Source organism: Sylvia atricapilla, chromosome 8, assembly GCF_009819655.1.
Source record: "Sylvia atricapilla isolate bSylAtr1 chromosome 8, bSylAtr1.pri, whole genome shotgun sequence".
Classification (NCBI taxonomy): Eukaryota; Metazoa; Chordata; class Aves; order Passeriformes; family Sylviidae; genus Sylvia; species Sylvia atricapilla.
The window spans coordinates 887,442-900,335 of record NC_089147.1 but is presented as its reverse complement, the minus strand read 5'-3'; the positions used below and the strand labels follow the sequence as shown (position 1 = coordinate 900,335).

Sequence of the window (12,894 nt, the reverse complement as noted above, 5' to 3'; positions counted from 1 at the left end):
TTGTCCAGCAAAGTCCCACCCTTCCGCCATCCCAGGCTGCTCCAAGTCCCAAAGTCCAACGTGGCCTTGGACCCTTCCAGGGCTGGGGCAGCTCCCCTGGGGAACAAAGAGCAGCCCCTGGGCTGAAGGATCAGGGAGGGTATTCCTGCTCCCCAGGAATCCCTGCTGAACACCTCCTTTTCCCCAGAGCAGTGCCCTGGGGTGCCCCAAAGGTGACAGCAGCGGCCCCAGGTCAGGGAAGGCGGCCCCAGGCCAAGCCCAGCACAGCGAATCTGGGCGTCCTCAGGGTGCAGGACAGGAGCAGAGCCTGGCTGGAGGGACAGGCAGATCCCAGCCCTGCACACACACAGCACCCACCTGCTCGAGCCTGCTCCATCAGGTTGGTGGCCATCAGGGTGACGGCGGGCGCGGCCACGGCGGTGACACGGGTGACCTGTGCTGGCACCAAGGGACCCACGGCAGGGTCCAGCCTGGAGGCAGAACCTGAGGGCAAACCACAAGGGAAGAGTGGGATTTTTCCTGTGGATGCTGAGAGATGGGTGAGAGAAAGAGATTTTGAAGTAGCAGGCAGTCAGTGGGAAAGGCAGTCACATAACCCTCCCACACTGGCCTGTGAGGTGAGGAGGAGTTCAAACTGTGAGAAGGCATTAAAACAATCTCTGCAGCTGGTGCTTTGAACCAGCTGTTTGCTTGCAAGGTGTTTACAAGGGGTGTTGTTCCTGAGGAGCCTAGAAGGAAAGGTGTTGGTGTGAGGACTATCGTAATTTGGGACTGTCCATAAAAACACGTGATGTTAATAAAGCATTTCCATTTTGCCATGAAGACCTTGGAGTGTATTCCAGCCATCCTGAATTCCAACCATTCCAACCATTATTCCAGCCACCTCGAATATAATAACGATATTTTCTCTAGGAAATCAAAACTCCCCTTGAATTAAAATTCCCCCTTTTCTCCCCAGCTCGTGGCACTGAGGCCGTGCTCAGTGCTCAGTGCTCAGCACAGAGCTGCACTCAGGGATCTTGGGGAGCTCTTCCAGCCTCAGTGAGTCAGGGAATTCAGCTGCTGAGCACATCTCCTGCCCCCACTGCAGGGTTAAAACAAGGTCTGTGTTCAGCCCAGCTCCTGGCCACGATGCCCACGGATTCTCAGCCAACAAACAGCGCCAGAAATTTCAAATTCATGAAAATGTGGCCCTCAAAGTAAGGATTTGCCAGGATAGATCAATGCCTTCCCAGCAGGTCACAGCAAGATCAGTGTTCTCCTTTTAAATAACACTCCTCTGGTTTCTGCTGTTAGTCATCACAACTTCTTTGTGCCCCGCTCTATCCACGGGAGATTATTTTGCCAATGCTTTAAAAGGGCAGCTTTCCCCAGGGATTCACCATCCGCTGGGACAAGGCCCAAACCACATTATTCATGAGCATTATTCATGAGCCATCAGTAGCCCAGGGCTGCTGCCAGAACCAGCAGAATTCCTCAGTCCTCCCCAGTCCTGCAGAATTCCCGAGAGCATTCATTTCCAATTAACTGGGCACGAGTTTTCCAGGAGCCACACAAGAGCCACCCAACGCCATGGTGGGGTCAATCCAGGTGTCCCAGCAGCTGTCCCCACGTCCCGTTTACAGGCCACCATTGCCAACCTGGACAGACACATCCCTGCTCTAAGGCAGACTGGGAATAACACAATTAATTCCCAACACAGTCCAAGCTGCAGGATTTCCTGCCCTTTCCACTCATGGGCTGTCCAACAGTTCCCATCCCACCTCTGCACGTTCTGGAGAAACAGGGATCCTTTTTGAACCCCTCAGGCTGTTATAAGAAGCACACCTAGTGGAGCAAATGCTTGCAGAGAATGCTGATATGCACATTTTGCTGTTTGTCCTGTATGCAAGGAGGCAAAAACTGCACCTGAGGAGGTGTCCACTGACACGTGGACATTTCTGAGTGTCCCAAAAGATGGGTGTTTTGTGATGTCTGTTTGCCATAACTGCAGACTGCAATCCTCTTGGACTCTGAATGCTCTCATAGATCTGTGTCCCTCCAATTCCAGGTGCCACAGCACGATGTTCCACACAGAACGTGGGATCCCAGCCTGGCTTGGGCTGGAAGGGAGCTCAAAGCCCACCCAGTGCCATGGCAGGGACACTTCCCACCGCCCCAGGCTGCTCCAGCCCTGTCCTTGGGTTCTGTGAGTTCTTTACAGCCAGAACTGGAATGATTTCCATAACTTGCATAATTATCCCCTGCAATTGCAGCCAGCACTGGAGACGAGCTCTGCTCATTCCCCACCTCGGCTTCTGCCGCCTGCTCAAACGTGACTTGCCATTATATAATTTCAGCTGCTTCTTTATGTTGATTTATTATCCAATCCAGGAACAATATCAGTGCATCTTTTGATGTGATGGAAGCAATTATCCCACGGCTTCCATCCGCACCGGAGTCAAGTATATATAAATATATATTTATATACACATATATATGCATTTCATACATGCAGATGGGGTTCAACTGCTTATTTTAATTATAACTGCTGCTCACCAAATAAGCTGCAATGATTTAAGGCAATCTTAACCTTTAAGGAATAAATATTTATGCTTTGGAGCTCTTTGTGCTTATGAAGAGCAGTCTTGGCGATGGATGGCTTCGGAATACAAATAAAGCCTGCACGGAGTTGAATGTCACGATGCAATATCAGCCTCTGCTCTGAACTGAACATAACCTGGGCTGGAATTACACCTGAATGTGAACCCACGCGCCGAGGGCCTCGTGATTAAATTTAGGCCAATTTTACTCCAAAACAATCCTGAGGAGAGGGAGGGAGGAGGGAAGTGTGGATGTTGGTCCTGGAGCGCACCGCCGCTGCTTCCAGCCACGGAGAGCTCCTGCTCCTGCAGTGGAATTTCAGTCTGTGCCTTTCCCAACTCAGCCAAGGCACTTCCACCCTCATACTAAAGCTCAGCTCAGCAAGGGTTTGAGCCCAGCTTTTCCCAGTGTGACTCAAGGAGGGATGGGATTTAAGGTCTCTCTCAGAGAGATCTCCCAGAGATCCCAGAGTCTGGGATTCTGTGTCTCCATCTGAACACCAAATTACACAACTGGGATCAAGAAAACCCATTTCCCTGCAGAGGAATGTGCCCCAAAGGCCTGGACAGCTCTGGGAGGAGCAGAGGATTGCAGGAGGAGGGGAGGCAGGCACAGATCCCTGCCCTGGGGACAGCCTGGGGACAGCCTGGGGACAGGGAGTGAGAGGGACAGCGGTGACAGGGACTGGGAAAAGTGAGAGGGCTGAGCAGGGGCAGGGTGAGCAGGGACTGGAGAGGTGAAAGGGACAGCGAAAGGTGAGCAGGGACAGAGTGAGCAGAGGCAGGAGAAGGTGACAGGGCAAGGTGACAGAGACAAGGGTGAGCAGGGACAGGGACAGGAGCAGGGACAGGAGGAGGTGGCAGGGAGAGGAGAAGGGGACAGGGACAGGAGGAGGTGGGAAGGAGGGGAGGGTGCTCTGTGCCCAACACAGATTTATCCCCATCACTCCGTGTCTGCCCTGTTTTCCAGCCCCTCCATGGCCATCGCTGGCACTGAGCTCAGGGCATTAAAATGTCTGAGGTTTGTCCTGGGCACTTCCCCAGCCCCTGTGGATGTGGGGAATCCCTGGAACCCCCAGTGGATGTGGGGAGTGTCCAGAACCCCCAGTGGATGTGGGGAATACCTGTAATCCCCAGTGGATGTAGGGGAACCCCCAGCCCTGCCCAGGGAGCTCCAGCAGCCAGTGAAAATCGCTGCCTGGTGCTGCAGGGAAAGCACAGCTCCTGTTAAACCCACTGCCAGCATTTCCCACAGAACTCATTCCTGCAGCCTCTCCAGGGCTCCCGTGGGCTCTGGGCTTGAGCTGAGAGAGAGAAGCGGGGCCAGAGTTCAGAGCTGTTGCCAGAGAAGATAATAACCTTAAGGGCTGTGTGATGAGGGGGAGGCAGGTCGGGCGGAGGCGTCAGCTCAAAGCTCCTGCCCCAGCTGAGGCCAGCCCAGAGGAGAAATCCAGGCTGCTGCTGCTGGGGGATGAGGCAGGCAGAGCACCCCGGGGTGCAGGATAGTGGGGAGAGGGGTCACAGTGAACCCACATCTCATCAACTGTGGCAACATCACTCTGGAGGAACTGGCCCATTCCCAGCCCCAGGGTGGGGGACACCAGCAGCAGCTGGCATCAGGAAGTCACAGAGTCGCTTTGAGACCATCAAGTCCAAGCAGTACCAGCACCGTGGTCACCACGACACCGTGTCCCCAAGTGTCACATCCTGGGCACCAGCACCACGGTCACCATGACACCGTGTCCCCAAATGCCACACCCTCGGCACCAGCACCATGGTCACCATGACACTGTGACCCCAAATGTCACATTCTGGGCACCAGCACCGTGGTCACCACGACACTGTGACCCCAAATGTCACATCCTGGGCACCAGCACCGTGGTCACCATGACACCGTGTCCCCAAGTGCCACATCCTGGGCACCAGCACCATGGTCACCACGACACCGTGTCCCCAGATGCCACATCCTGGGCACTCTGAAATCCCTGCAGAGACAGTGATTCCACCACTCCCTGTCCCAAAACGTGAACAAAGCTTCCCTAATCTCTGAGCTAAACCTCCCCTGCTGTCCTGCCCCTTGAGAGGAGCCCCCAGTGATGTTCCTGGAGCAACCACAGTGTCCCCAGGCACGGGGAGGAGGAGTTTGTGACATCCTGGGACACCAACAGGCACTCCAACAGGGAGAGCACTGAAATCAGTAACTGCACTGAAATCAGTAACTGTGTCTAACAGGCAGGCCCAGAAACTCCCCCAGTCATTTTATTATTGCTGCTGTCACCTCCTGACCCCAGAAGGCTCTGGAGATCAGGGCCCAGGGACTTGCCTCATTTAGAAGCACAGTCCATCCTGATGAGATAATCTGGGGCAGTGCTGCCTATCTGCAAAGGATGAGAGGAGTCTCTTTGCTTGGAAAAAAAAAAAAAAAAAAAGGAAGAATTGAGTAGCAATTAAAAAAAAATCGACTTTTTACCAAGCTGACATCCTCCTCAGCTCTGCTCCCCCTTCCCCTCAAGGACACACCCCAAGGCAATTCCTGCCGGGCAAACACGAGGAGCCACCTCTGAGAAATCTTCCTTCCTTCCTCTGCTCCTTTGTAGGGCCCAGACACGTTCATTAAAAACATTCAGCACTTTCTGAATCCGATTATGCCCTTCCCCGTGCCTCAGAGGCGGGGACGTGTGGTGTTTCCTGAGCAGCAGCTGCCCTTGGCTGCCTGCACCGGGGCCGCACAGCTGGCACAGCTGGCACAGCTGGCACAGCTGCTGCAGGGCTCAGCACAGCTGCCCTGCCCTCCCTGCCACCCCCAACCCAGCCCCAGGGGGCTCCAGGTCATCACAGGGACTGGGGGAAGCAGCAGCTGCTTGTGGATTTTGGCATGGAAATGTTTTGGGGTTTTTGTTTCTTTTTTTTTTTTTCACTTTAAAATTGATGGTGTGGAAGCCAAGTCACCCCACTGGACTCCATCAGAGGGATAAATCACCCTGGGAGGAGGTCAGAAAATCAGTGAAGGGTCTTGTGTCTTTGGTGACAGGGAAAGGAAAAGCACGAGGCACGGAACTAGAGCTGGAGAGAGATTCCTGCACAGATTAATCAGTGCCCAGCAGAGCAGAAATACGGACAGACACCACCAGTGATCCACGGGTGTTCCACAGGACACTTCCCACCCTGGCAGTGCCCACAGCCAGGGCTGGAGCCGCCTGGAACAGTGCCAGTGTCCCTGCCCATGGCACAGCATGGGATCTGAGGTCATCCCAAGCCATTCCACAACTCTGGATCTCCAGCAGATCCCTGCCCACGGCACTGGATGGGATCTGAGGTCATCCCAACTCATTCCATGACTCTGGATCTTCAGCAGATCCCTACCCACAGCACTGGGTGGGATCTGAGGTCATCCCAAGCCCTTCCATGACTCTGGATCTCCAGCAGATCCCTGCCTCTGGCACTGGATGGGATTTAAGGTCATCCCAAGCCCTTCCATGACTCTGGATCTCCAGCAGATCCCTGCCCCTGGCACTGGATGGGATCTGAGGTCATCCCAAGCCATTCCATGACTCTGGATCTCCAGCAGATCCCAACCCCTGCTGCTCCCAGCCCAGCCCTGCGGCCTCCCCAGCAGGAGCAGGAGCTGCACTTTTGTTGCTGCAGGATCATCTGGAGCTGTCATTTCCATCTGCATTGCCATAACCATGTCAGGCCCTGGTGAGCGCCGGAGTAAATTGCTCATCGGAGCGGGAAGGGAAGACGGGAGATGGGAAGTCAGCAAGAATTCCTGAAAATCTGCAGAGTCAGGGCTAAGTGACAATGAGCACCTTCTGCAAGGAGCTGTGCTGGGGGAACATTTCCCTCTCCGCTTTCTCTTCTCTTAACGACCTGCTTCTCTGCAATTTCCACCCAATGAGCAGCGAAACGAGGGAAGGCACAGCGGCTTCGGGAGCAAAGTGACATCAAAACGAGAAAAATAAAAGCTGGAGAGGCACATCCAGCCACGACTGACAGTTCTGTGCTGTACTGGGGATGTTGGAGATATCCCTGTTAAAACCAGCCGGGGAATTGCTCCGTGTCCTGGGGGAGGAGGTGGGACACAGTGACCTTTGGAGGTCCTCACAAAAACAAACTGTTCAGTGATTCCCTGGCAGGGACAGCACCAGTGACCAGCCCAAACCTGCCGGGCTCAGGGGGAATGAAATATCCCCCCAAAGCCTGTGCAGAGTCCTGCTCCTCTCTGCCACCAGACAGGGACAATCGTGGGAAGCCACAGCTCTGACTGCCCTCCAAATGCTGCTGCAGATGGGAAACTGCAGAGCCCCAGTTCAAAAGAGTCCTGAGAAGAATTATTTTACACGGGGTTTAGCATCCCCATTTCTTCCCTTCGGGGGGACTGGTTGTTCAAGGCCCTGTGCCCACCCCAACAAACCCCCTGCGCAGCCCTGACCTGCTCTGGTGCCGCCCCTGTGATCCCAGGCAGGAATTCCCCCCTTTGTGCCAAATCCCAACATTGGATTCAATGGGGGAAAAAAAAAAAAGTTCAAGCAGAAAGAAGTTCTCTGTGAGCAGCAGAAGCCAAGAGAACACATTTCCCAACTCGTGATGAGATTTGTCAGCACGAGAGCTGTGAGAGCAGGACTCACCATGACGGGATTGAACCCGACACGTTTAATAACAGGAACTGCAGGATTATTAAACCCCAGTCAAGCCTTGCTCAGGAAAGCAAATGATGCAAATCCTGGTGGGCTCAGCTCGTGTCCCTGGGTGACTACTGAGCTGAGCTGAGCCCTGCTCCCCTGCTCCAGACTCTGCTGGGCTCACACCCCGGGATACAGCCCCGCTGGAGCCTTTCCCTCCCTGCTTTTATCCTGAAAGCCAAAGCAGTCAGGGAACGTTTGGGCAAGGCTCTGAGGCATGGGGGGCATTGCTGAGGAGCAGGAGCTGAGCTGGAGCCTGGTGGGTCCCTTCCAGCTCAGGGGGTTCTGTGATCCCAGAGTAAAACTCCCCTTCACTCACTGGTTTTGAGCTGCAGCGATGTGTCACTGGACTGTGAGACCTTTCCTGCCCAGGGAAGAGCAGAGAGCCCCAGGGATGGCTTCTCCTTGAGCCTGGATTGTGCCAGGAGGGGCTGGAGAGCAAAAGGCGCCAGGATTTACACTGGCAAGCACAAACCATTCCTTTAGGGACGCTTCTGGGATTATCTGGAATTATAACAAGTTGCTCTGTTTGCTGAGCTGTTCTGGCAGGGTGGGAATGTTCTCCTTGAGTGGGATCCATCATTTCCCAGCACAAACCAGTTATCACCGTTTATCATCACCACAGCCCTGCCTCAGATCTGCTGCTCCTCCTGCATCAGTGAACATTCCCCTGGTGCTCAAATTCCTGCACTGACAGTGAGGTCTCAAGCTGGCTTTACTCGTTAAAAAGAAATCTTGGCAGAGCTGTGCCCAAAAGTGAGACAAATCTCTGCACCTGAGAGATCCCCTTGCCAAATGACAGTGACATTTCACACGCTGTATCCTGTACTGAAACAAAAAACACCAAAAGCTTCCCCAGCTGAGCCAGGCTGGGGAGGGCAAAGGCACGAGAGGAGACAGAAAGGAAGAGGGAAATGATGGAAAGTGTCCAGCAGGGAGAAATGCTCCTGGGCAGGACAGAGCCTGTCGTGTCCCTGAGGTGCCAGCAGGAGTGGGAAGAGCCTGGACATCTCCTGGATCTGCAGGACACAGGCTCAAAGCTCCCTGCCTCCCTCCCTCTGTCACCTCCACAATCGGGATGAGATCATTGCCAGGTAATAATGAATTAACCAGTTCATTCATTTCCCTGCAGAAGAAAGGTTCACCATGCCCCCAAGGCAAAGGTCAGGGAATTCTGTCCTTCCCAAAGGCTCTGCAGCCCCCCAGAGCCCAGCAAACACGGAGGGAACTCAGACACAACCAACCAAACTCCCCTTGATGCCTGAAGTTTTCTCTGTGCTGTATCCCAGGTTCTGTGGTGCCCAGGGCTCAGCTCTGAGCTCACAGTCAGTGTCACTCAGCTCTGCACACAGCAGGGAGACAAAACAAATCCTTCTCCTGCTGCACACCAAGGACAACTTTCAGCCCCAAAGCACAACCAAGGGTGGGCTGGAGGGAGGGACAAGAAGGATGGGACCTCACAGCCTGGAGCTGGAATGGGACAATTCAACCCCAATGTGCAAATGGACCCAAACTTATCAAATTGTGAGATGTTGTGACCAGTCACGCATTTTCTATCCATTTTATGACCATTTTGTGACCATTTTGTGACTATTTTGAGTCCATTTTGTGCCCATTCTGTGTCCACCTTGGGTGTAGCCCTGGCCAGGCTCTTGTCCTGCCCAAGGTGGACCTTAAAGGCCTTTTAATAAACCTCTGCTTTATTCTCCAGCTCTGCCCAGTCTCTGTTCCAGCTCAGCCTTCCCAAGGCACCAGTTCAGAGGATCCTTCCCTCCCAGTTCCATGATCCCGGGCTCAGCTGTGACATTCCCTCGGCAGTAAATCCCAGCCCAGGGCTCAGAGCAGTGGCTGCACAGGTTTTAGAGGTTTTGGTGGTTCCTGAGGGTGTAAAACTGCACTGAGATCTCCCCAGGGCTGGGAAACAGAAACAGCAGCAAACTCCCATTGCAGTGCAGATGTAGGGCCAGAGGTGAAGAGATCCAAGAGTGAGGATGTGGAACAACGACAGTGTGGGTTTGTGCTGTGCAGAGTTAGGCTTTAACAAGCAGAAAAATATGTTAATTAAGATAATAGAAAAGATTAATACTGAGGCTCTGTGCTTTGTTTATAGAAGAGGAAAGTCTCCTGGCAGTCCTGTCCCGTTATTTGGAATATCAGATCCAACATCCAGGTCCCACTGGCTCCTGCTGATTCCAGACCTTGGTGGAGTCTCCAAACTGGGGGAAGAAAAGCTTGGATTGGATTTTTGGGCCGTCTCTGAGAGCAGCAGCTCCTGACCCCGGTGACCTCCTGAGCAGGGAAGGTGCAGGATAAAAGACTCCTCCTGAATTATTCATGGAGCCATGGCAGGAAATGGGAGAATGAGGCTGGAGGCGCCCAGAGGGAGGACAGGGCGTTGTGCTGAGTGTGGCTGGGCACCTTGGGGTGTCCTGAGCTGTGACAGAGCTTCTCTAAGCCCAGAGAGGGGAGCTGGGACCACCCTGCACCCAAGGGTGCCACGGGGCCAGGGAGGCTCTGCCCACAGCAGGAGAAAAGGGGGTGATGGTGTGATGAGGATGATGATGATCACCCCACACCCTTCATCCCCCACAGCCCTTCTCACTGCTCCATCCAGCCCCATCTCCTAACATTTTATGATTTTTTTTTTTTTCTTTCCCAGCAGCAAATTTCCTTCTTCTCCCTGGCAGGGATGTAATTCTGAGAGAATAAACTGAATTATGCAGCACCAAACCCTCCCAGGCTGCCCTCGCTCCCTGCCCTAGCAGAATCATTCCTCCTTTGTGTTGGGGAGGGAAATCTTCAAACCCTCATTTCTGGGAGGATTTGAGTCAGAAATGAGGTTGGGAGCGTTGAGCCCAGGCAGGCAGGAATCAGGGATGTGACTCTTGGGCTTTGTTTTTTACGGTGGTCTCAGAGTCAGGGGTGAGGTCCCAGGTTCTGGATGTGACAGAGGGAACTCGGTGTGGAACAGGGATTTTCTGGGCATGGAATAATCCCAGGCTGTCAGTGTGTGAGGGCCCTGAAATCCCATCCAGTGCCACCCCTGCAGGGCAGGGACCCCTCCCACTGTCCCAGGCTGCTCCAAAGTGGCCTTGGGCACCTCCAGGGATCCAGGGCAGCCACCAGCATCCCCAAATCCTTCTCCTTTCCCCCTTCCAGCATCACCACGTCCTGCAAGTGCAATAAAATCCATGAAATTCCATTTAGCACCCTGGGGAAGCTCCAACGGCACACTCAGAGATGGGGAAACGTAATTAATTTCCCTTATTTATATTCAGGCCAAGAAGGAAGATTTGTTTTACCTCGTTATTTTTCTCTGCACTTGAGTGGGGCCTGGCTGAGGGACAGGGGGAGGCACCCAGGAAACGTCCCCAGCTGCAAGGAAAACTGCCTGCAACCACCAGGAAAATCCCTGTGCCTTTGGTCCCCACCATCCCAGGGGCTCAACAGGAGTGGCTGCTTGACTGGAGGAATATATTAATAACAATAATAACAATAGAAATAATATTAATAATACTAATAATGGAAATAATCATGAAATAAGAATAATGGTTAAAATAATTGTGTCAAGAAATAACAACAAATAACGGTCAATATCTTTAAATAACTATAAATAACGATAAGTAAATTGTTAATAATAGCAGTAATCATCATAATAACAATGAGAATGGAAATAAGAATAATCATGGAAAGAATAAGAATAATATTTATAATGGAAAAAAGAATGGAAATAAGAAGAATGATTAAAGTGATAATAACAAGAAACGACAAGAAAAAAGATAAATAACAATAAACAACTATAAATACTAAATAACTATAAATAACTATAAATAACTATAAATCACTTTAAAGAAAATAATAATAATAATAATAATAATAATAATAATAATAATAATAATAATAATAATAAAACCCCTGAGCTCTCAGCCTTGCAGACCCCCCATGTCATGCCAAAGTGCCCTGGAATTTCTATTCTTTCATCACTAACTCCCAGTCAGGTATTTCTATATAAATTTAGCTTCCAAGATGAAGTGTAGCAGCATTTTTGAATGATTCAAAGGCTGTTTAGTGGCCAGGGTTTGCTCAGCTCTCCGTGCCCCTGGAGCAAACAGAGCCCTCAACCTTCCGTGGTCCCCTTCTCTCCCAGGGAACGCTGAGATTATTCCCTGGCCTCAGAATCACACCAGGAGGTAAAAATCCCTGCAGGTGCAAATCCTAAAAGTGCAGAGGAATCCCCTGAGATTGTGGAGCTCCCTCCTCCCTCAGGTTTAGTCCTGCACTGAGTTTCCCCCACGTCCAGCCCTGATTCGGGCCAAACACTGGGAATATGTTCATTGAAATCCACTTTGTGGCTCCATTTTACACCATCAAAACCCGTCCCCAAATGGCTGAAAAATAAAGTTGGCCGAACACATAAAAAATAATTTTAAAAAAATGCTTTTTTTCTCCCCACACCAATAAGCAAAATAAAAGCACCCAAAGCAACTCCCATCTTCTACAGCATTTGCTCCCTTGTCTTCCTCTCCAAGTCTCCCAAGATTCCTGCAGGAATATTCCCCCAAGCAGCACACAAAAGCCTGAACATCCACTGGGAATTATTTTGCATCCCAGCACCTTTGCACCAAGCCTCGGCCACACCTACACAGCTCCTGATGGTTTAATTGCATAAAGACACCGTTTATTGCATAAATAAATTCAGGACACAAATCAATGAAGCAGCAGCCACCAAAACAAGGTGTTCCCTCAGCTCTGATTTAACACTCCTGGAATTCTCCCAGGAATTCTCATTCATCCATCTTCTCCCAGAGAGGGCCAAGCAAGGACTCCTCTTGGAATTATCCTCCCAAGGCTTTGTGTCACTCAGTTTGGTGTTTCCTGCTAAGACTTCTGCTCCATTTACAAGAAATACATCCAGTTTAGTGAGGGCTTTTGAAGCCACACAAATCTACCTTAATTCCAGTCTGAAAAAGCAAGAAGAAGAGCCCAGTGAGGCCAGGTCCTCTGAGGGACACAGGGACAAGGACAATCTCCTGTGTCAGTGTCACCCCTGCAGTGCCAGCAGCCCCAGCTGCACATCTGGCTGGGGATCACATCTGGCTGGGGATCACATCTGGCTGGGGATCACACCTGGGATCACATCTGGCTGGGGATCACATCTGGCTGGGGATCACACCTGGGATCACATCTGGCTGGGGATCACACCTGGCTGGGGCTGAGGAGAGGAACTGCTGCTCCTCAGAGGGGAAACCTGATTTCACCCCTGCCCACAGCAAAACCCAAGGCAGGGCTTTAACAAGCACTCACAGACACAGTAAATTAACTCTGACTCCGTGACATTTACCAAGAGCTGGGCACCACGGCGAGGATTTGGGTTGTTTGTCTTTTGTAGCTGCCACTGGAGTATTGATGTTCTTCCTTTGGTCAATACCTGGCTATTACATCCCAGGCACTGAGAGCCTCTCCTGGAGCACACCAGGGAAGCTGCTGCTTGACCATTCTCCTGGGCTGTGACCTTCTCCTGATGGCCAGCCTGACCCTCAGCTCCTGTCCCTGCTGCCCAGACATCCCAAAGCCTCGGGAACCCCCCCATGATCCATAAATCCAGGCAGGAGTTTGCATCAATGAACTCC

The 12,894-nt window shown here is 52.0% G+C and overlaps 1 protein-coding gene across 1 annotated transcript in view; it reads right to left on the bottom strand.

The window, feature by feature from the left end:
• The window catches only part of TCERG1L (transcription elongation regulator 1 like), a 54,009-nt gene that overhangs the window by 23,182 nt on the left and 17,933 nt on the right, over positions 1–12,894 (bottom strand). The window contains exon 6 of the mRNA XM_066323359.1: positions 358–483. Coding sequence (XP_066179456.1) covers positions 358–483 — 126 coding nt within the window. The remainder of the gene's footprint in view (positions 1–357; positions 484–12,894) is intronic.